The 24,291-nt window shown below is 41.3% G+C and overlaps 1 protein-coding gene across 10 annotated transcripts in view; it reads right to left on the bottom strand.

The window, feature by feature from the left end:
* The window catches only part of pde4d (phosphodiesterase 4D, cAMP-specific), a 316,846-nt gene that overhangs the window by 4,075 nt on the left and 288,480 nt on the right, over nt 1–24,291 (bottom strand). For 9 of the 10 annotated variants that reach the window (XM_082555164.1, XM_082555161.1, XM_082555162.1 and 6 more), the window contains 13 exons: nt 20,712–20,903; nt 18,006–18,042; nt 17,846–17,922; nt 16,093–16,142; nt 11,949–12,061; nt 3,543–3,636; nt 3,265–3,440; nt 3,044–3,142; nt 2,769–2,933; nt 2,434–2,533; nt 608–762; nt 357–479; nt 60–242 (listed from right to left, as the gene is read on the bottom strand). In XM_082555164.1, coding sequence (XP_082411290.1) covers nt 60–242; nt 357–479; nt 608–762; nt 2,434–2,533; nt 2,769–2,933; nt 3,044–3,142; nt 3,265–3,440; nt 3,543–3,636; nt 11,949–12,061; nt 16,093–16,142; nt 17,846–17,922; nt 18,006–18,042; nt 20,712–20,903 — 1,564 coding nt within the window. Of the gene's footprint in view, nt 1–59; nt 243–356; nt 480–607; nt 763–2,433; nt 2,534–2,768; nt 2,934–3,043; nt 3,143–3,264; nt 3,441–3,542; nt 3,637–11,948; nt 12,062–16,092; nt 16,143–17,845; nt 17,923–18,005; nt 18,043–20,711; nt 20,904–23,392; nt 23,491–24,291 lie in introns of those variants that run through there. The other variant, XM_082555168.1, reaches the window with a different exon arrangement.

Raw genomic sequence — 24,291 nt, 5'->3', positions numbered from 1 at the left:
CAGTGTGTGTCTACACAGCACACAAGTACAGTACACTTATCTGCCTGTGTGTGTGTTACCTGGCTCTTTTCTACTGAGGCATTGTGTTTGTCACACATGGGGCTGATCTCCATGCCCCTCTCCCGTTCTCGGTCACCTTGGCTGAAAAACTCTTCCATGATGCGATCCGTCCACTGCCGGTACAGCTGCAGAGGCTTGGTGGGGTTGCTCAAATCTGCACAGTGCACCATGTTCTGGAGAACCTGAATGTGACCGGTAACACAATCTAAAACACAGCGCCAATGTCCCAAAAGACAATATAGACAGCAGCAGGAAATACTACAACAGAGACGTGGATATTAGACAGCCAGTTTTACCTGTATCCTGTCAGAATAGTTATCCAGCAGTAAGACACCAGAGCTGGTCACTTTCTTAGTTTCCACCATTGTTTTCAGATCAGCCAGCAGATTCATGTGCTTGGACATGTCTGTAGCTAGCACCTTATAAAGACCAACAACAAACTGTTACTAGTACTCAGCAAAGAACACTGTCGCTTAATTTGTACGTAATATACTACACAAGGCTTTCTACTCAGCCTTTATTACAAAAGATGAAACTTTTCACTTACGATGTCAATGACCATCTTTCGCAGTGATTGTCTTTGTTTTTTGGTCAAGTTTTGGAAGATGTCACAGTTCTCCTCTTGCAGGAGCTTGAAACCGACTGCTAGATGATGGTTCTCTAAGACGGAAGAGTCATTGTACATCAGTGCCAACTCTGAATCTGCAGGGGGGAAACGGTTGGTTAGTTTAGTTTGCAGAAACTTAGCAGGAAGCTGATAAGTCCGCTGGTACACTTCTGTACATCCAACTGGAAATTCTTTTCAAGTTGCTTTTAGGCTAAGCTTAAGTTGATACACGCTGCACGCCACTTTGTAACCCACCCCATCTCTTCCTTTTCATGCTTTGTCCTGTTAAATCAGTGTCTGCAGTCATGCATGCCTGCTCTTGTTCTGTTCTGGAGGTGTTGCTGCTGCTCTCAGTGCCTTGTGCTTTCCACACATGTGCATGTGCCAAAACCATACTGCCAAATACAAATTACCATAGATGGGAACAGCAATTCTAAACTGTGCATTTCAGTTTAATTAGATCCATAAGACAATAAATGTGCAACAATCGCCTATTAGTGCAACAAATTTCTCTAATGGTGTCTTGCTGAATTTTATGTGTGCTGCTATGGATTCCTTGGTGAATGAGCAGCAGAAGAAAGCCCCATCATGTTTACCGCTGAGAGATTTCCCACTCGCGGTCATTTGAAGGACCTCTAGCTGTATTTAGATTTTCCATTAAGATGCATTAGTCTTGGCCACAGTGAAACCGAGCAGCAGAACAGAGAAAGGGGATCCTGCTCCGTTGCTCTCTGGCTGACAGCAGATCATTCTGGTGGCACTTAACAAGGATGACTCACACTGCCTTTACTGCAGGGATTCCCCATTTGGGGCTTATGGTAAGCACTACACATTTTATGTGTGTGCTACGTGTATGCGACTGCATAGTGTGCCTTCTGTTCTGAGGCTGGTGTTAGTAATACTCTTATGCATTTGTGCCCAGTGGATATAAACTGCTTTTGTTTGAGTTTTCCTCTAAACCGCCAAATTAAGGTGATATTTGTGATACTGCTAACCATAAGCAAGTGAGTCAGTTAAAGTGAGATAACAGGGGTTTAGTGTCTAGCTCAGGGATACATTAACAAACACAACAACATGAAGCAGGCATGCAAGTCTGGCATGGTTATAAGCTCAGTTGAGATGCTTCTATCACTACTCTTGGTGTTAGTGAGTCACACAGATTATCTGGCTTTTATTTCTTTAGGTTTTGATAAATCTGTCTTTGTGATGTCTACCCTTCACTCAACAATGGAGATTACTGGAATTTAGCAACCAAAATGCAATGGCCTATAAAAAGAAATAAGACTCTCAGCGTTGATTAGCTACCGCTTGATGTAAACAAGAAAATATTGAGGTCAGCACATATAGTGTGGCTACATTTGTCCTCAGAAGGATGTTTTCCTAAGAATCCTGAATGATGTTGAGTACAGGGATTAGGGCAATTATTGATCGTCTCTTTGAACTCCTCTGCTTTGGAATCACATGTCAAAGCCATCACACGTGCCTGCAAAAAACATGCTGGTAAACACGTGCATGTGTGCAGGCACTAAGTGTTTAAGCCCAACCTGCACATTTTGGAGTTGATGCAAGAATCAATTCAGAGTTTGGATTAATTATGAAATGCGATTTATGAGAGAAATTATATTTATAATGCAGAGTGTGTGCATATGTATGCTTGCTAACGAAGCAGAGGCATCAATGTGCATGTTCTCACCTTTGTGCCAGAGTGTGTGCGTTTGTGAATACTTGGTAATGACACAGTTGCTAACACTCATATTCAGGCTTACTGGTGTTAATGAGGAACTGGTTCGAGACTCCGGGATGGTCCACGTCATGAATTGCACTGGCAAAGATGGCAGCGAGGATCTCAAGGTCTGTGAACACAGCCTGGAAAGAAGAAGAAGCAAGTGTTGAAGGGAGAGCGGAGGGCACTGATGCGAGAGTCAGCTCGCTGGATAAAAATACCCTTTCAAGTTTAGAGCCATTGATTGGACGTGGAGAAGGAGTTTGATTGAAGCTGATTGTGGAAGCATGGCCTACGTGTTTGTGAGTATATGCATGTCAATGCATGTGTACAAGAGTGCTCCATGTCTTTGTGTGTGTGCGTGCACTTGCACCTCACCTCAAGGGCAGGGGTGGATAGCAGCACGTGAGTTGACTGGGTGACGTCAGCAGCATGGATGTTGTTATGATAGGCCACATCGGCATGGTAATGGTCTTCTAAGGTCATCAGGTAGGTTATAAAGGTGTCAAGTGGAATTTTAAAAGTTTTTAACAAGTCTCTCTCCTGCAAATAAGAAATAAAGGGGGGGGGGATTACAATTAAGACGATTTGGACAATTTGGGGATTCATCAAGCAGCAAAAGAGCCAGAAAAACAGAAGAAGGAAGTCTTTACCTGGAATATTGTGTACATCATGACTGTCAGTGGTCGATTCCCAGAAAATTCGGAGATTTTAAAAACATTAAGGCCCCATTTATTCACATGCTCCAACTCCTGAAAAAAATCAAAACCCCAAAAAACAATGAGATAAGATCAGAAATAAATTCCCTCAACTATATACATCAAATTGCACACACTGTGCACTATATTTATGTAAACTATGCACACAAACACACCTTAGCAAGTTCATCTTCGGTCTCGGTCTTGACCCCAAATCGAGGGATGTTCGAGTTTGTGAGGCTGGATGAGTGCTGCAGCTTTTTCACCCCACTGATCTGAGACATGGGCTTGTTCTTCTTCTCCTTCTCCTTTTGCGTTTGAGGGGATGGCATCTCGACTTCATGCTGCTTGTCTGGAGAGACACAGTGCAGAAAAAAAAGAACAGAAAAGTGAATACAAAGATTGTCACGATGCAGGAAGGAGGGCGAGTCTATCTACCCGTGTCATCACTCACCCAGGAAGGTGTTGGAGATGAACTCAGAGACTTGGTTCCCAGAGCGGCTCATCTCCGAGAGGTGTGTGAGCTCTCTATTCAACATCCTCTTGAACTGAAAGCGGAGCACACACGTATATGAATAATGGGTTCAGTGTCTCGGAAAAAGGCATAATCACAATTACTTGGTTTTTCAGGTCAGAGGTGTTCAGAGGCACTTAATAATGTCATTTTCAAGTAAAGAACAGAAACTGAAAACATAGTTCAAGTTCCAGAACGTGAAAAAAAAAAATCTATGCATGTAAAGAAAACAGATGATTTGATGGCATACACATTCCTAATAGCAACAGTCTTTTGCAGACAGATTTTTAAAATTTCAAGGAACAATACAGTAGTTATTCCCAGAAATTTCACCTTCTCTCACTTTAAAACACACACACACACACACACACACACACACACACACACACACACACACACACACACACACACACACACACAGATTTAGAGGGCTGCTGCCCTGAAAAAACTGACAGCATTTATTTATTCCTCATTTGCTCTTAGCTCTCCGGTGCCTAATTGAAGTGGCAGGCCCAAATTTAGCTGCAGCTTTGGTTTTGAAAACCAAATTGATTGATGTGGAGGCAAACGCTTTAAATCACTGATGTTCCAAACCACAAAGTTACAAAACAGATATTTAAAAAACCCCTCAATGCATTATTTAATTATGAATGAATTTAATTATGAAATTGTAAAATGCACAGTGTATATCAATGATTTATGTAAAGCCATACTGATCACTTTAAGCAAGCCATAACACCACAGGAGTCTCTTTAGAGCTCAGTCCGATTTAAGAACACCCACAGGCTTTTTTATAATGATGACACCAGAGGCTGCGAGCCACTTGCAGCCATTGTTGCAGAAAAGCGACAAATACAATAATTACAAACATATAAAAATAGCAACATATAAATAAAAATGCAACCTACAAGATTTCCAGATATCTGTACAAAGTAAAATTAAAAGATTATGGACCTAAAAAGGAGAGACCTAAGAGTTGCTGTTTTCTTTGACCTAAGAGGCCACTTGTGCCGTTTAACCTTTGAAACAACCAGAATGGAAATAACGATCCAGAGATTTTGCGAAAACATCTTTGCTCTTGAATCCAAAGTCACCTAAATTATCATTTTTTTCTGTGAATTACACCCAGGCAGCACCATGCGAGTACAACATTGGCTCTTCACATCAAATGCATCAAAATGGAAAACGGACCCAGAAATCTCACACCAATGCAGCAACAGTTTGAGGAGATATATGACGTGCTTCGTATATCTCAACTGGTCTGAGGGATGAAAGTTACAAAAAAACCACGTCCTCTCGATGAAAATTAATTTAAGCAATCACGTCAAACTAGGTGTGAAGCATATGAATATATAAAAAAACTACACTAATATAAGAAGGGATCTTACCTGTATGTATCCCCAGGACACAGAGAGCAAATAATTTGCTTCAGGCATTTTGACAAATCAAGCAAACCGATCCAGAAGCAGAAAAGGTGCAGGTTTATAGTCCGGTATACTGCTCAGTCAATGAAAACACTAGACAGCTAGTAAAACAAAGGCAGTTCCCGCCAGTTAAAAGACCTCAACCTGAGGAGCCCGCAGAGCTCAATTCCAAGTAAATCAGCTGTGCAGAGCCCGTAAGTGAAGCATTGCGTTCTTGCCCTGCAAATAACCAAAGAACCAAGCCGAAGAAAAACAGATTCTGACAGAGAAGCGGAAGAAACGTGTCTCCCCAAAGATCCGATGCGAGCATATTGTGACCACACACGGTGACACAGATTGGCATGTGAACACACAGAGTCAGGCACAGGGATGCACTGCTGAGTCTGTGAATAATTGATGATGGTGCGGATGCTTAGTAGATGCTAAAGCACCAGGACAGCAAAATTTTTCTCTCAGCAGCTCCCAAACAGGACTGCCTGGCTGCTTCTGTATGTGTGACACAAGCTCCCATGTGAAGCGCACAGGCTGCCTCCCTCACACGGTCGTACGACGGCAGCGAATCAGGGCCCGGATATGAAAGAAGTGTGAGCTCATCATCATCTCTGATTGGTTTGGATTGGAACAGACCTGAGACTGCCTGCTGTTTGATTGGCTGGGACTGAGGTCAGTGGAAAAATCTACCCCTTCCCTTTCCTTTAATTCCTGCGGTGCAAGGGGGATGTTAGTTTGCGTATGCATGTGTGTGTGTGTGTACAGTACACACCTACATTTGTGTGTATGCAAAACATGTTCATATAAGATGCATGGCCAACTGTTCTAACCTTCTGCACAGCTTGATATACAAGTGCAGGTTACCTCATCCAACATGATATAATATTTAAAAAAAGGTCACCTTCCACCCCGGTATTCAAGCGAGGTGAGTCACAGCAGCATCACTGATGAGATGATGTAAACACACACACAAAAAAACCCCATCATTAGTCTTACAATAAGAATGAGCGTCACAGTTATCTGAAGTGGGCTCAATAGGACAGAAACTAAAAGTGCTGCAGCCACACAGGCTGCTCCGTGTGCGTGTCAGCAAGCTCGGGAGGTCGTCGCTTTAATCGAAGGCAAAAGATGAAACCGTATTCAGGCTGGAGTTTTTTGTTTTTCTTTCTGAAGCAGCACCAAGCGACAAACACCTCCAAAGTGAGTATATCCACCTGATGCTTTATGAGTGCATTTCATGTCTCCAGCAGTCATTTTTTAATGTTGACATCCAGCATTATTGAATTATCCGCCGATAATCTCAAGTCTTAAATTTGAAATTTTACAGGAAAACCCACGTTGAGTCAGCTCGCCAACGATGTCCCAGTGAAAAAAAAGGGCATTGACAGAGAGCTGTTTGCAGTTTGCTGCAATTCAAATGTACAGGGCATCTGAATCTTGTCCTACCAAAATGAGTGATATTAGATGTGTAAGCTCAAATAATTACTGGACTGCTTCTTGTAATTGCAGGTGTGGAAAATTCTGAACTGTGATACTATTCTTAGGATCTGGACAGGGGGTATTTCTAAGAAAAGCAGAACCAAACTTTGGTGAAAAACATGTTTACTTTGGACTTTGGTTTATTTAAAGAAATGTCTTAGTATAAACACTTGTGTATGCTCTTCAAATTACCTGTTGAGGCACTGGTCCAAAAACATTTCCAATCAATGTTCAGAGTTCAGACAGCGTGCAAGTTTTGATATTACAGCTTTACTGATAAATATTGCAGTGATGATGATGATGATGGATCATTTTTCTAATCATCACCACCATCTAACTTACCCCACCCCATAAACCAGGGGTGTCTGACACATGGTCCTATCCTTATTAGGGTTGTGGGGGTGGTTGGAGCCTATCCCAGCTACCATAGGGCGAGAGGCAGGGTACACCCTGGACAGATGGCCAGTCTGTTGCAGGGCAGGGAATGTACAATGAAGAGATAAAACTTGAGAGAAGAGCATGTTTGCCCCTGAAAAAAGGGCGGCATCAAACATCTGGGAGATGAGGGGAAAAAAGGCCCAGCATTTTATTAATTTCTATCGGCTGGCACCACATGTAAAACAGTGGAACACAACCGCACGGTAATTAACGCGTAATCCATGACACACAAGCATAAATGTCGGGGATGATGTCGGCCGCTAACATAGCTAACGTCGAAAGGACTGCAAAGGCTGCCTGCAAAAGGCCTTAGTAATGCTGATGAGCATTAATAAACAGAATATAAAATTACAATTGTCAAAGTTAAAAAGATTATTCCAGATCTTTATATGGTTCATATAAACTTCTTTTTAAAAATTTTAATCTTTAAAAAACAGTGAAAATTTGAACCATAATCAGGTTATTGAAACTTGCGCACACCCACACAAAACATCCACAGCCCCTGCGTTTCTTTAGATTTAGAGTCTGTTCTTTCTTTTTCATGTTGTGTATGTAAACGCACATGTGTGCATGCATGTGTCGAGTGTTTACATTGATTGAAAAGGGACCAAATCTGTCTCTGATTACTTTACGCCCCACTTCCACAGCCTGTTTGGCACTGTGAGTAATTTACAGCTACACTGGAACAGATGAGCCCACCGGCTCGCTGAGATCCAGTCGCTTTGATTGACTCACAGCCAAGCAGGCCAGCACAGGCCCAAGACACACGCACATGTGTGCACGCACAACACATGGTCTCCTCTCAGGTGGACAGTTTAAACAACGCCCGCTTACACCTCACTAATCCACACAAACTCCCACTCGCTGTCACGCAAACACACACAAAGCAATAGCTTAGCCAAGAGGTGTGAACTCAAACTATTGGGTAAAAATTGGAAAGTGTCACACCGAGCATAGATGTGTGTTGTGACCAAAAATATCTGTTCCTGCTGTGTATATATAGCTCGCAACACCTCCAGATCAATGTATTTTTTTCGTTTCTCACATTCTGCATTTATTCGGGCAGCAGACGCCCCCTCTCCGCAGAGGGAGCAGGAACACTTTAATTGTTGTCAGTGTTATAGATGAAATGGGTCTGTCACCCATTCATGACATACAGAAGACACCAAGGAGGAAATCCATATGTAGGAAGGCTACAAACAGGTAATGGTAAGACTGGTTGGTGGTTCGATCCCCCGGCTCCTCCAATCCACACATAAAAATGTGTCACAGGGCCAATACATAGTGCATGACTGTTAGGAAAAGGGCTGTACCACACAAATACTAGTCCATGTACCATTTATAGCACAAAGTATACCTATGAAAACTCAGATCAGCAGCAAGATGCAAAAGCAAAGAGAACTAGCCACTAATTCAGCCACTGAAGAATGAGTCTGAACCGCATCGCATGTGTAAGCCCTCCTCGCTGAACTAGATCCAACTTTTAGGGACAAGACAGTTTGAATTCTTAAGGGAAGCTACATGTTATTCAGAAAAAGCAGAAACCTCTCCTCGCACAGATCTGAGATCAGTGATGTGAGGCTGCTAAACTAGGTGTTTCCTAAGGAACCTCTTGCTCTTTCTTGAAATGAGCTGCTAAGAAACACTAATAGTGAAATATCAAAAGAATAATACTTTTAATCATTTAAAAGTATCACTGCAACAAGTGGAGGAGATATAATCAGTTACTGGTTATACTTGCACATATTGTCTGTTGGCCTCATTATTTGAAACTTTGGCCACATTTAATAGCAGCACCTGCCATTATAGCAGTGTACATATATAACAGGAAAAGCATAATTTAGCACAGGTCCATATTACAGACTTTGGTATTTACTTTACCTGCTGCAACAATTAGAGAGTCATTATAAAAACAGAAGATATCCACCAACACCCACTGGCTGCTGCTGATTTGCAAAAGACAGGGAAGCTCAACCTTACAGGTTTAGGTTAAAAAGAGAAGTGACACGATCCAGATTCTTGTTCAGGTGTGGCACCAGTCGCACTGCAAGTGAATCAGACTTACTAAAACGGTGATGCCAGAAAAACAGAAAGAAAGTTTTAATGAGTCACTTGCCATATGCCAGGAGATCCGCAGATGAGATCACGACACAACCAAAATACACAAGTCTTAACTCCTTCCCACATAAAAAGACATTTGATCACCTCCCCAGTACCCTTAATGACGAGTTCTGAGACCTCAATAAACATCAATAAAGACAATTTTTGACGACCATCAGAATAGGTTCTAGGTTTTTCCAAGGGACGCCCTAGTAAGTTGTATACAAAAAGATCACAATCACTAACTTCTGATTCACACCTTGTCATTTTGTTCTGGAAGAAACCACTCAGTTCAGAAAAGAGTAACAACAGTTGCCCATAGTAGGAGTCCAAAAGGGGGAAAGAGTTCTTGCCTTTAGTAAAAAGGACACCTTCGAACCTGAACATCCAAGCATGACACCCTGATATTTCAAATGAGAAAACAGCCAACGCTAATCAGACTTGACTAGTGCACATCGATCTTACAGAAGAGCAAAAGAATCCCCGAAATACTTAATCACACACAAAGGAAAAATATCTAACCACGGGAGTATCCTGAACTTGAACCCACAGAGAACCAACAAGTGTCACCTCAGAGACCTATACGAGATTACAGCAAAGCGTCTAATAGACACGCTGTCTGTTAGACGTGTGTCAATTTCACACTTTGCCTCTGCAAAAGGGTGAAATAGACACACATGCAGAAGTTGAATTACCAGCAGGGGGAGATAATAATAATAATAATAATAATAATAATAATTTTAAAAAAGCCAAGAAGTCAGTAGTGAGTAAAAAAACATGTGAAGTACATTTCAGGGTCCTTAATCAGTAGAATCGATTAAGCTAGGTGGCTAATATGTACATATTGTCCGTGTAACTGTGTTAATAATGTCTAAGAGTCAAAGCTGGAAATGGACAAGCTATGCCAGTGGCTCAGCGATTCTATTACAGGTTTTGCCGTGATACTGGGTTGCAGAGACATGTGCACTTTTAATGTCAAAGAAGGTGTTACAACTGCAAACGACTTGTTTCATTTGGTGTACAATGGGTGTGTGTGCTGTGTGTGTTTTTAGCTACTGTGTGAAAGTGCATTAAGTAGAATGGCAGTACGAATGTCCTGGAGGGCAAACTGACCTTGCCTAACCTACTGTTACAGCAGCCTCTAAGCCTAACAGAGTAACCTTGGGAATAGTGATATTCCGAGGTGACGTGCAGTATTTCACCAGAATATATTGTGACCTGATTTGAGGGCAGAGATGATGAATGGGAACCCACAAGGAACTGTACTTTATGGGCGGTGAGTTTTAACAATGGTCCCAAACACTGAGAGAAGTGATTTTTCCGTAATTTTATTCCATTTTCCTCAAATGAATTCAATCTTTTTTTTTTTTGGTTTCTTTTATTTATCTCGACGATGAGCTGAGGATACCTTTAAACACCGATGTTAAAGTCTGCGGGCATGTGTGGGAGATGTAGCGACTGTATTACATGTGATGTCTTTGTCTGTACGTGTGTGAGTGTGTATGTGTGCATTGCTGGAGTGAGATAGCAGGGCGGCTGAGCCTGTGGCTGTTGCCATGACGACCAAAGATAGCTGTGCTGATAAAAGAGAGCATGTTACAGTTTTTCTTTTACCCCTCTCTCTCTCTCTCTCTCTCTCTCTCTCTCTTTTTAAAGAAGTGATTTTTTAAAATTTAAATGAGGTAGATGTGCAGCGTGATGTGTGTGATCGCACTAACATCAGAGGTGAACCTGTGCTTTTTGTTTGATTCCTTTGTCTGTCTCTCCTCTTGGTTCGTCCCACCTCGTGTGACATCACAGTGTGTGACATCACCACAGCCCAGAGCTGATCAGCATTCAGAGCAGCACACTAACACTCTCACACACACGGACACACACACGCAGTGGAAGCGACTGAGCATGCTCATACCAAAACTCCTCGCTTGCATGACGATGCTATCGCTAACATATATAAATGGTAAATGGTAAATGGCCTGCATTTGTATAGCGCTTTTCTAGTCCATAGGACCCCAAAGCGCTTTACACTACATTCAGTCATTCACCCATTCACACACACATTCACACACTGGCGATATAGACCATACAACATAAACAGACCAATGTGCGGTGTAATGACTGACGAGTATTAAGAAAGACATTAAACCACATAATCAAGCAGCACATAGATCAACCACACACACAAAAACAAACAAAATGTGGAAGAATCAAGTTTCTACAGTGCTGCTTTTACAGTGGGTTCATAACGAGTCATTATTAGGGATGAGGAGGTCTAAAGACAATGGAATTATGTTTAAAATCAACTACATCGACAGCCTGTGATACAATGGATCTCACTATTGTTTGTTAGTTTGCTAATGCAGTGCTAAAAGTGACATAAGCTTTGTCCAAGAAAAAAACCAAGCCATTACGGCATTTAAACTTATACAAGAGTTTTGTATAAGATGAGTAAAATGACTGTATTTTTACATTTCTTTTTCTTTTAGATGGACGTGTAAAAACACAGGCGTGGGTTAGCACATGACAACTCCCATGAAAGTGTGCTGCACAATTTCTTTTTAAAAGATATATAAAGTTAATCATTGAACGCAGTTCTGTTAAGCAGTCAAGCTTCATTTAGTAGTTTAGCTTCTTAGCACTTTCAATCTGCAGGAAACTCTGTATATACTGTAAATATTTGTAAAAGTGCAACTTCAAGTAGAGTTTAGCACATACAGTGTACTGCATGTCCCACACAGCATCAGCACTACACTATATTTTGCTCAAACGCCACAAAATTAAAACAAAGCAGACAAACACTAAAGTGAAACCCAGGAAGCAACTTCCACATTACAGAGACAGAGAATACTTATAACATATACTGCCATGAATTTAAAAAAAAAAAAACCCACAACAACAATTTTTTAGCTATTCTTACCTTGTTTGAAGCCATCTCACTGACTGAGTGTCTCGTCTGCAGCGTCTCCAGCTGGTCCAGGCACCAGTCCAGCTCCTCCAGGGTCTCAGTGGCCAGTTTCTGGTAGGCCTCCTCTGCAGGGGCAAGACAGGAGGGCAGGGGATCAGTAAGGACCCGCTTCAGAGGGCTAGTGGACGGTCCAGGCCCGGGGTCTCCCACCCCACAAACAGCTAAGCTGGGATACCCCGAGTAGACACATGGGTGACTCTTCATACTGGACAGGTGAGCCAGCTGAGGGGGTAGGGGTGGGGGGCGTGGGAGCAGGGCCTTTATGTCCCGTATCCTAACCCGCAGATGAGCAGAGGTCAGCTGTAGCCAAGCTCATTGATTCCCCATGGAGAAAAGAAACCTTCACCGCAGTCCCACAGTTCCCGGCTTCTTCCTTTTAAGTCAGATACAATCCCTGGGAGTATGGCTGTGAGAGATGGATGGCAAACAGCCACCCCGAGTCAATTCAGTGTGTCCAGATGCTCGTTAACAGTAAGGAAACATCGGCAGAGAATAGAGACGTAAACCACAGAGCAAAGAGAGCAACAGCAGAAAAACAGACTTCCTCACTATCACCCATACACAGCACACATATTCTACTCAGTGATCTGGGTGTATAGGGTTTACTGTATGATTCATAAGAGAAGTATAATTCCAGTCATGTAGCAAGATGAACAACAGTCTGCTTAGCAGGCCCATGTCTGCCATAGGAGGGATGGAGCGAAGACGGGGATCAGGGAAAAGAGGATCCAGTGAGAGGCTCAGAACCAGGCAAGATCCATGTCACTATTGTCCAGGGTGGAACAAACACAAGATCGTTCACAGCAACTTGACATGGTTAAGAAATACATCTCACAGACACACACACATACAAAAACACGGACACCAACAGACGCACACATGCATACACATGCACACTCACACCAGACAAAATGCTAACCATAACACATCATGATTTTGTCTCCATAGCCTCTCTGCCAATGAAAACATCCATGGTATCCGGGAAGCAAAGGGTATAATCCAGTGCTGTGTGTGTACGCTGGACAGTGTTTCCTATGGATGCTGTGTGTGTGTGTGTGTGTGTATAGGGGGTGGGCTGCTGTTGCTTCAGCGTCCCTGGTAGCCAAACGTGCTGCTCTCCCCAAGCTGTACCTAAAGCCTGAGAGGACCGCACTGTGGATGGGGAAGGGAGATCATCAAAACATGGACTGGACTGCTGGAAGTGAGAAGCCAGAGCTGGGAGCTCCCTATACTGAGTGTGCATGCATGCCAATATGTGCTCAGCATACAAATACACCAAAAGAGAGAGGTAAACAAATAGATGGCAGACCATATGGTGAAGATGGCAGCGGTTTAGCGTGATGAGCCCGACATCGCAGTGCCACGGTATCCTTTTCTTTTCGTTTGAGATCAAAGACATGCACCTCTCAAAGTCAGCCTATGTTAGCAGAAAATGTCACCTTGTCAGAAGCCAATTAATATTGATGCCTTAACTAATTTAGGAAAGCACACAGGGGTTTAATGCAATGTGATCTGTGATGTGTGGTCACTAAAGCCATAATTCAGTTACACAGACAAGGCAGCGGCAGATTAAAACACACGAGGACTACATTTAGTTTCGTGATGCCATATCAACTTACCATTTGTAGGAAGTGTTTAAAGTGCCTTAAAGCCTTTGGGAAACACTGCTCTGTCTTCATATTGACTTTACTGATGTAAATGTGTACAGTTAAGTTTTCAAGTTCATAGCTCTCGATTGCACAAGTAGGACAAGATAAGTAAATTTTATTAATATCTCATGCTTTATATTTGGAAGAGATGCACACTAATTTTGTTACCATATGGGTCTGTTTTGTGCACAACAATGCCTTTCTATGACCTCATACTCTGAACCCCTATCCCGCTTCATTGTCTTTGACAAATCTTTCCCACCCTGCTTCCATTAGTCCCCTTCCTCTCCCACACTTCTCCACTGATCATCCTTCCCCTCTTTGTCTCTCTCTCTCTCTCTCTCTTGCTCCTATTTTTTGTCTCTCGCTTCGCTTCCCCTCAGTCTCCTTTTCTCTCTCGGTGTCTCTCTCCCTGGTGTGGTGTCAGTGGCTGGGGTGCTACTCTTTCTGACAGCAACTGCACTGACGTCAATGACATTCTTCTCATGCTTAGTGCGACATCAGACACCGGCGCTCAGAGAGGCCACTCTGCTGCACAGACGCAGGGCTGCAGCCAAACTATGTACCGGAACAGCTTGACAGTGAAGTTGGAGTGGGAGACGATGAGAAGAAGAGAGAGGAAGAGGAGCAGCAAGGAGGAAAAGGAAGGAGAACGCAGAGCTCGGGAGGAAGGACAGCTCTTGTGACACTGAGTTTAGCATCAGCTTTGAAAATAGCTTCTGGCCGCATCGCGTGCAATAAAAAAAGGAAAAAGAATGAATGTAACCAAAAACATAATTCTACTGTGTTGAATACTGAATGCGAGTGACACGTGCATCTCTTTAAACTCACCTCAGTGCCTAAATGTTTAAAAAGCTGCCATAACCGTTTGAATCAATTATGCAAATTACTGCCTGCCTGCATTGCTTGAAACTTGAAATCGTTGTCTGTCTCTCCCTCTTTACTTTAACCAGCAACTATTCTCATCCACAACAGGTAAAAGGTCAAAGAACTATTAGTGCATCTTTCCGATAACAGAAGAAAAAAAAAACTGCTCTGACAAGCAGGGGCAGGAAGCTAAAGATGGAAAGACAAGCAGAGGAAGGGGCAAAGAGCCCTACATGCAATCTCACTTTTATTGACCAGCATCTTCTCCTTGACTGATTTACCGACTTAATTTTAATTATACTCCCTTTATTGTCTTTCTCTGCAATGCGACTTGTTGCAGGCTCAATAAGCCTTTGCGTTACAAGTATCAGTCAATAGTCTCAAATAATTATGCTCATGACTCACAGCTGTCACCAGTTTATGGCAGGGCTGTGCACCAGATTATTTTCTAAATATAGCACGATGTCAGTGGTTCTTAATATATAAGCAGGTTGGTAAGTCTTGAGATTTCGATTTTAACATCTGTAAGGATTGCCCACAAATACAAGAGTAAGCAAAAATTTGGCACCCTTAATAAATGACTATTATAAATATATAGAATAATATATAGTTTTGTCCTTTTATTGAGCATATCTATGTCCATGTGTTTGTGCGTGCGCGCTCATGATCATTTTACCGAGCAATGCACAGTGAAATTATTTATTAATGGTGAAGGTTATTTGGTCTTTCCTGCAAACACAAGCTGGGTTGCAGCCATTGACACTGCTAAAAAGCAAAGTGACTGTCAAGGGCAAGTCTATTCTAGCCAGCTAACACTGTCTGTGCCATGTCTTCCTCACAACAAAAACACTTAAAGCAGACCAGACAATCTGTGCAGTACAGGGTATCTGTCCAATGTGTTCAACACATTAGGTTATCCAAGACAAGTATTACTATATATATATATATACACACACACACACACAACCTATTAATCTGTTATGGGAACAGTGATCTGTCTGTTGCTACAGCCCCATGAGTGCTTCTTAGAATAGAGACGTGTTACCAAATAAAAACAAACACTTCACCATACTATCGGACAGTCTAATTATTGTTGCTGTGAACCACTTCTCTGTGAAATATACAGTTCATATTTATATTCTGGCTCATGGGTTTGTTTGTTTGTTTGGACTTATTGCACAACTTTTTGTGTGCTTGACAGCCCTTCATTGTTATCATATTTATCATCTTAAAACTGATAAAAGACATCATGATAATGATAGCGCTTCCGTTTTGTTACTATAAACTATTTAATCCCAGTTTCAGTTATGGATGAGACTACTCTGGTAAGGCTCTCCTTTTAGTTCTACTCAGAATTGATCACCAGCTTTTAGACAATGAATGAGCCATTTATTACATATTTTAAGTTATTATCTGTATTTCACTATCGTTGCTTATCATCTGCTTCCGCACTAGAGATCCCTGTGTGCCAAAGTGAGGTAAATACTGCTTTACAAAGTGCTGTGAACCACACGCGTACACACAAGGACACACAGTAGACAAAGATATCATCAAGTCATGCCGTTCTTCTGTCTACGTACCTGTGAAGGTGGTCTTGGTGATAGGTGGTGGGTTACACATGGGTGATCTTCTGTCATGGGGGAAACAAAGAGCCACACAAAACAGTCGGTTATTAACTCTAAAAATAACAGTAAGTAAAGAAACGTAATCTCCTTTTGCTGGTTTTTTGTGACTATTACAACAGTCACACTGTTGTTGTAATACTGAATATATCCAGCAGAGGGCGAGCAAAGCCCGACTATGTGTGAGCACTGGAGACAGTGCAGGCAGGTGAAGGATGTGAACAGTAGCGGTTCTTGATAAGGGCGACACGGGCGGTTGCCCGGGGCAGCATCGTGGTGGGGGTCGGCATCACGGGCATCGGCAAAAAAATTTTTTTTTAAAATTGCTCGTTCTCATGCTGCCCTGACGTCATGCCAGCGCATATTAGGAATGGCACAGGCACCGATCGGTTTTCTATCGCCCATTTGCTGGGAGTAAGGGCGCCCTCCGTTTGCAAGGTGCGCCTGCTGCGTGCGGCACAGGGAGGAGAGGACGGGGCGGCGGGGGATTCTCTGGCTGGCTGAAGCAGCATCTAATAACCAACTCGCAAAATAAAACAAAATAAAAACAAACAAACCAACAAAAACACCAGACAAACAGCCTGCTGCTGAAGTCAAAGTAAACTTTACTGTCATCTCCGCTACATACAGTCCAGTATATAGAGAGACGAGACGACGAGGCTCCAGTTACAGCAGTGCAAGTAAACAAACAATAAATATAAGAAGAGTAAGAAAATAAACATACACTTTAGGACCAGGGGTAAAGAGAGGGGTAACAATTTAAAATTTCTATTTTACAGTTTGATGATTTAAAGTCTCAAACACACAACCCGTCGAAAGGGGAGGGGCCGGCTGCTTCGAAACAAAGCACATTTCATTCATAGTGTTGTAAATCCAAGCCCATTATGTATTGATGTTTTGAGTCCTGAGTTGTGCGAAATCCCAGAAATAAACCCTAGACAAAGCGAGTCTGTGAATTAAGGTGTAGGTCTATTAGGTTATGTCGTGGCGATCCTCGAGTTGGGGGATTTGTGTTCATATTGGAGTGCAAAATTAAAACCAATGGAAGATGGACAAGAAAAGTTCAAAGCCATCAGGTGCTCAGTTTAGAAAAAAGAGAAAAGAAGAGGAGGAGAAACGAGCAAAAGATACAGGTAAGCAGATGTGTCATTGGATAATGGCAGGTCATCCTGAAACCATCAGAATCAGAATACTTTATTAAATTAAGGAAATTATGTGGGTTACAGTAACAGACTAAACTCCAAACAATACAGTATGTTACAGATTTTAATATTAATTAGTCATTGTCAGTTGTTGATTGGTCCTGTTCTCATTGTATGATGAATTATGATGGCTGTTTGGTAGCCGTTTGCATACTATGCATACTCTCTCTCTTTTCATATGTGTGTGTGTGTTTCTCTGGTGAAATTCAGTATGGTTCCGACAACAGTTTTTTGTTAATGTACAATCCTTAATATGTTTTGTGTGTGTGTGTGTGTGGGGGGGGGGGGGGGGGGGGGGGGCGCGCCAGAGGGAGAGTTCGCCCAGGGCACCAAACAGGCTAGGACCGCCACTGGATGTGAATGACAAATTACTGCCACATGCAGAGTAGAACAACTCAGCCATAAGGTGACTGTGATCAGATATCATAAGCTGGTCACACTGATTATTAGAGTCCTCTCACTACAGCAAGGTTTTGTTTCAGTAAAGCTTTACAGCCTTCCAAACTTACTTATTGGATGTTCTGTCTTGTTGTAGGTTAGTTAATGCACCAAAGTTGTTTCGTACAGTTCTCAAGCTTGCAAGAACCTGAGGGGGACATGACAGAATTGAACGTCACATTATGGCAGTATGTAAGGCGTCAAGACATCAAAACTGGTGCAACCGCTCACCTGTGCAAAGGGTGTTACAATCATGTCATCACCATGACTGGAAGAAACAGAGAGAGTTTTATGTTAGACGCAGACTCGCAGTATAATGATAATGATTCAGCAGCAGAAGGGTGATTCATTTCCATGCCTTTGTCCCTATGTTCACAAATCAGAGGAGGCCATATACTTCACAATGTTCAATAGTTTAAAGGCAGTATTAGGCTTCAGTGAGAGAACTGAGGGGCTTTATTGTTGTGTAACTGTACACGTAAGGTAGCTCAATGACATTTGCAGTAACTACCAAACCTATTCTCATGGTACTGGATAATGTAAAACATGGAAGCTGTTTTTGCACCTCTTCTTTCCATTTCTTTGCCCCTATCTACACCTATAGGGATCATTAAGTTCTTCTTTCATGTTTTTACTGACTTTTATTTACCCAGGTAAAAGTTAGCTAAGCACATTTCTGTCTTGTCTTCACTGATTGCCCCCATTTTTTTTTATTGTCGCTAGACACGCTGCTCCTAGAGCTGGGGTTTATGAGCCTTGCTTAAGGACACCTCAGTGAACACTGTTAAGGGAGAGAAAAGCCTTTCTCAGTCAACCAAGGTAAAATAAATTTAATCAGTAAACTTTGAGTCAGTACCTGCTGACCTCCAAGTTATGTGAACACCATAAACAGCTTCAGGTGATGATTAGTGTCACAGAGCCTCTTTGCTTTACTGCACTGCTGAACAACCCCACGGCTCTGCTCTGCGAACACCTGGCAGCACCAGTGCAGTAAATACTGCAAATTTTGGTATCGATCTGACAGCAAATACAAGGCCAGTAATGGCACTACCAATACTGATACCAGTAGTTTTAACCTAAAAAGGCAGCTTATGGGAAAGCAGTCTATTTCGATTTATAAAGCAAATGTCATCAATTTGCAAATTCCACTAAATAAAAGCACTTTGGGTCGACTTCTGTTTTTTAAATGTAACAGGCAGGGGAGCGACGGGGGGGGGGGGGGGGGATACATCCTGTCCTACCTCTATTTCGAGAGAAGCTGGGATAGGCTCCAGCCCCTGTGACTGTAATGAGGATAAGCGGAAGATAATGGATGGATGGAATTTTGAGTTTTCCTATAATTTCTGGAGAGTTCTGAACTTTAGAGGTCGCTGAAAACAATTTCCTTCCATTGACTTGACCTGGATTTATGTTTATAAAGCTATGCTATTAAGTATTTCATAAAGCTTTCTTATTGTACTTCCAAATTTCATCCTGTAAGATGTAAAAGAGAGAAACATGCAGGTTTTTTTAAAACATGGTAACTAGTGTAATACCACAGAGCAAAAAGCAGCAGCAAGAACAAGGTCTAAGGTTACTGCAACTCCTTATTATTCATCCTTTTGTCTATTTGTCTTTCCTTCGGGCAGATCCAAGTGCTCTTTTTGTCAATATTTTTATTTCCTGTAGCACAAAGTGTACAGTACATGTAACTGGATAGGCACCATTGTGTGGGAAACACGAAAGAGCTATCAATATATATACTCTGACCCTGGAGATACCAGCTGATTTGTGTGTTACTGGGAAGTCTGAGTTCTTTGCTACAGCTGTAAGATAATGTAAAATCACGATTATAAAAGATAAATGATAAAACAAAGACATAAAAGTGAACATTTCAGAGCACAAATCCTTCCCATTATCTTTAGGAGACACAAACCAGTAACTCTGAGAAAACAAACCTATAGACGGATGCTTGTGAATGGTTTGTTACACCGTGCCCTTTCTGTGCTGCTGAATGTGGCCAAGAATAGATATGACACCAGAATCATCTGCAGGCCATGCACACGTTCCATAAGGCCCAAAGGATGGAAGCTTTGAGACCTGGGGACTGTATTACAGGGCGAGTTGAAAATACCTGGGACATCTTTCTGTTACATGGCTCCACTAAGCCTAACAGCCACAACAATGCTAAGCAGTCACAGTGACCCTGACACTGCTTATAAACACAGTAAGTCAATCCACATTTTTTGGGCTTAGCTGTGTGCAAGTTCACGTAAAAAGCTTGGTGCTGTCGCCAGATGAATAATCACAGACACGGACAGCTGCACATTTTTTCATATGAAGAATAAACTTTAATCTAGGAATAGTACGACGAATTAAAAGAACATAATACAGGCTCAAAGCAATACAGATACTGCAAGCAAAGCCAGAAAGGAAAGACTGCACACTCTGTCCTGTCATTAAAGCAAAGGAAGATATTTCTGCAACTACATCTGTGTACGCTATAAAAAGTGTTTCTTATATGCATTCAAAAGGTGTGTAGGACATGTTTATCCTTATTCCTTCAGCTGGAACCATGACCGAGAATCCAAATTCCTCTCAAAACTGGAGACACTCACACTATCCCTGCATTGAGCAACACAGGATCTTCTAAAAATTGTGCTGCTATTTTTTTAGAGAATGGGTTGGTCAGCTGGTCATGGTTTTCTGTGATCTGTTATACCCAACCTAATGTGCTCTGATGCCAGTTATGATTGAATTATCATCTTTATATAACTCTTTTAGAAGTAAACCAGCATAACTTTGCAAACCCAGATTTAAAACTAAAGTTATCTCACTAATCCCAAACTCTACCGGTCTCAAGTTCAAGCTGAAGAAGAAGACATTTATCAGGATTCAACAGGATTATTGTTAATTTTATGAAAGTTGGGATGGAAGCAGAAGATACCATTTACTCACATGTCACTGGCAATGGAGGAGTTTCGCGACATGGACTTGGGTGAGAGGTCATAGTCGCTGTCAGAGCGGTAGAGGAATGACTCTCTCCGTTGACTGTGGACAAAATTGGCCTGCAGGATGAGGCCTGAGCCCGGGCTGGCCATTGGGTCCAGGGGGCTTCGACCTGATGATGTGCCATTGTCCACATCGAAACTGTAATTAGATAAAGAGAAAAGAACAAATATCAGAATCAGTATGTGAAAAAAGTTATTTGATCTTGCAAAGTGAGATTTCTACCACTGACAGATTCAAGCAAAATTTCTGAAGTTCAATGGTGAAAAAAAGGAAGGGAAATTTCCAGAATAAAACCCAATTATCTATGCTTCCGGAAAACACAGGATTTATGTACACATTAGTCACATGTTAGCGATGCTGATGACTTTTCATTGCAGCACCAGGCTCTCATGTCCACTGGTTGGTTTGGTAAATCTCCAAATCCATAGTTAGGTTCATACCAGACATGGTTTTAATTATTAGCATAGACCGTACAGAAAAGAAGGCCTTTATAATAATTTTTTTTGATTTCTGGTTGGGGGACTTTGTGAGCAAGACTAAGCCATTACGCTGAGTTTTTCTCCCCCAGAGCAATATCGCTGACACAGCCCAAGTATCAGCCTTACACTCCTGGGACCATTCATTATGCATGGGCTGTCTCTTTCCCACTCACTCTCTCTGTTATATGTTATAATCCAAGTGTCACTGATATCCACGTGATGTCCAGTGTAGGAATTGCATACATGGCATAGGAATAAAATAAAACAGAAGAATTTTGATGTGCAGTTTTTTCTTAATCTGCCCAATCTAATGTGCATAACATGCTGGACTTATTTTTCTTTTTAAAAATGTCTTTGTAGGGCTTAGCTTCCAGGTCTGAAAAGCAAAGCATACAACCTGCATTCTGTTTATTTGCCAGCGGGAAGCAAATAATGTGGCTCAAAAAAAGAAATCCAGCTGTAGAAAGGTCAATGTGAAAACAAATGTATGTTCCCCTTGGATAATTACCACGGTAAAAACTTATTAAATGGAATAAGATAATCATTTTGTATATTATGGTACCTGCTAGTGCCCATGAGGGTAGTAATCCAACATACCTATTAGAGCTGGCCTACTTTGTTACTCACATGTTCTCTTCACAATCAGATCCACATCACACTTTAAAATCTAAGCTGGTGACAGACAAAAAATGTCCATGTTGTTTTCTATAGTCTATGATTCACAACGAGTTTAAGGGAGAGATAAAAGTATCTTATCACCCCAATCACAGTCACTTAATTAATTTAAGATTGGATCATCAACATAAAATAAACTGCGTAATTCTGACGCATTTTTTGTTCTCTTTATCTGAATGAGCCTTACACATTAGCTTTGTAGAGACTAGCTTGCCTTAACAAGTCATTACTAGCTCCACTTGGCTAAAATGAGCATATGGCTAATTAGCATATTCTTACATAATGCTGTTATTCATCTTATATTCTTACATGTGCCCTGTCCACCAACACAAAATGTGCTCTTAAAGAAATAGTTCAACACACAGTCACACAATCCCTCAGTTTTTCTCCCTTACGTGCTGTTGCATTTGACTTCAGCAGCTCTAGGGATAACACGCTCCCCCCATTACCCAAGGTGATGAGCTTTGAAAAAGCATAACGCACGTCTACTCCATAGGTATGTCAGCCCCACGGGTCCACGCTACTTGTGGACTGTTGGCTGATATTAAATTACTCACGAGTTTCATCTATTACAATTATAATATAATAACTATAAAACCACATTACATTCACTTTTTACTCTTCAAAAGAAAGCAATTCGAATCATCCACAATGCAGGTTATAGGGAACATACAAACTCACTATTTTTGCAGTCTGAAATATTGAAAATTGACGATATAGTGAAATTCCAAACAGCACAAATTCTATTCAAAGCAAAAAATAAAGAACTGCCAGGTAATATTCAGAGTATGTTTTTTTTGAAAGAAGGAAGTTATAATTTAAGGGGTTTTTGTAACTTCAAAACAATGAAGGTACGTACTACAAGAAAAGGCTTTTGTGTTTCTGTTCAAGGAGTGAAACTATGGAACAAACTGAATATGGAATTAAAGCAATGTCCAAACATAAAACTGTTCAAAAAGAGTTATAAAAATATGATCTTCTCGATCTATAAAGAAAAGGAAAATATTTAAATTAAGTGAATGTCTCTATTTAAAAACAAACAAACAAAAAATTCATGATGTGATATTATAGTATATAGTATATCAGAAATCTGTTCACTATTTTTATTACAAATTATATCAGTAAGGAAGCTGACTAAATATTCACTGATAATTTATGGGACAGGGGTGGGATTAAATAAGTGTATACTTCTTCCCACTCCCTTTCAACATGTAAATTAATCAGAATGTTTTTTTGTATGTAATTTGTATAGTATATTTTTTTTCTCTCATTTCTTTTCTAAATGTACTTGTATATTGTTCACATGTTGAAATAAATTACCAATCAATCAATCAATCAATCAATCAATAATGAGCCATCCATTTATTATGTAGCTGATTATGATTGGTGGCAGGCTAATTAGCACATCATTAACAGTAAACGACAAATGTTGCACGATACAGAGCCATCAAACATACAACTACAGACATTAACCTTTGTTTAAAGACTGCACAGAGAGCCACTGGGAATACCCCTGCTCCAATAACGCCACTGACTCATAGCTGAGAGGTATTTCTTAACCAGTGACACCATTTCCGGCTGGGACGTCATGGTGAGCTTCTTAGTCTCCTAGGTGATTGTTCACCCAGGTGATGACTAACGCTAATCATCAGGGATATCTGCCTTATTGCTACAGCTACTAAGCAGTCCCATAATCTTGTCTGGTGTAAATGCAAAGGTCAGGGGGGATTCCCCTCAGGAAGCTGCTCAATGCACATAAGAATGACATCTCTATCATTATAATTGTTATCTTCTTGATTATCAGCATCCTCTGAAATAAAACTAACACAGATTTAACCTGTCAGTGGTGTCCAGTACTCGATCATCTTCCATGTGGAAGAGCACAGGAAGCCAAGAACAGAGCGAGCACTTCGAGCGTGCACAAATACATGCTTGCATAGTATAGAAAGCATGTCCCTAAAACATTACTGAAACATTCCTTCTCACTACAAAACGACAAATTATTGATCTTGTACGATTTCTGCAGTTTATTTCCCAACTTAACCCTTCATAAGTATCATAGAGTCATAATTCTCATCTTTCAGGAACCATTTTAATGTTCTCTCTAGCCCAAATTGGTTGAGGAGTTACGGTAACCTGAAACACATAGTAAAATCTAGGAAGCGCTGATTTTCTTACTGTGTTTAGACAGCAGTGCCTTGTGAGTGCTTTGGGCTACCGTGATACACCAAATATCTTCACAAAGCTCGTTTTCTCTTCTTTCCGAAACCGTTTGCATTTTGTCTCTTGCACAAATGGTAAAGGTGTTACAGTCGTTTGAAGACTGCTTATAAAATAGGCCCGCCGCCGGGTTGATGGTTACAAAAAAAAGG

The sequence above is a fragment of the Aulonocara stuartgranti genome (assembly GCF_965226115.1).
Source record: "Aulonocara stuartgranti genome assembly, chromosome: 12".
Taxonomy (NCBI): domain Eukaryota; kingdom Metazoa; phylum Chordata; class Actinopteri; order Cichliformes; family Cichlidae; genus Aulonocara; species Aulonocara stuartgranti.
This window is presented reverse-complemented; position numbering and strand designations above follow the sequence as displayed.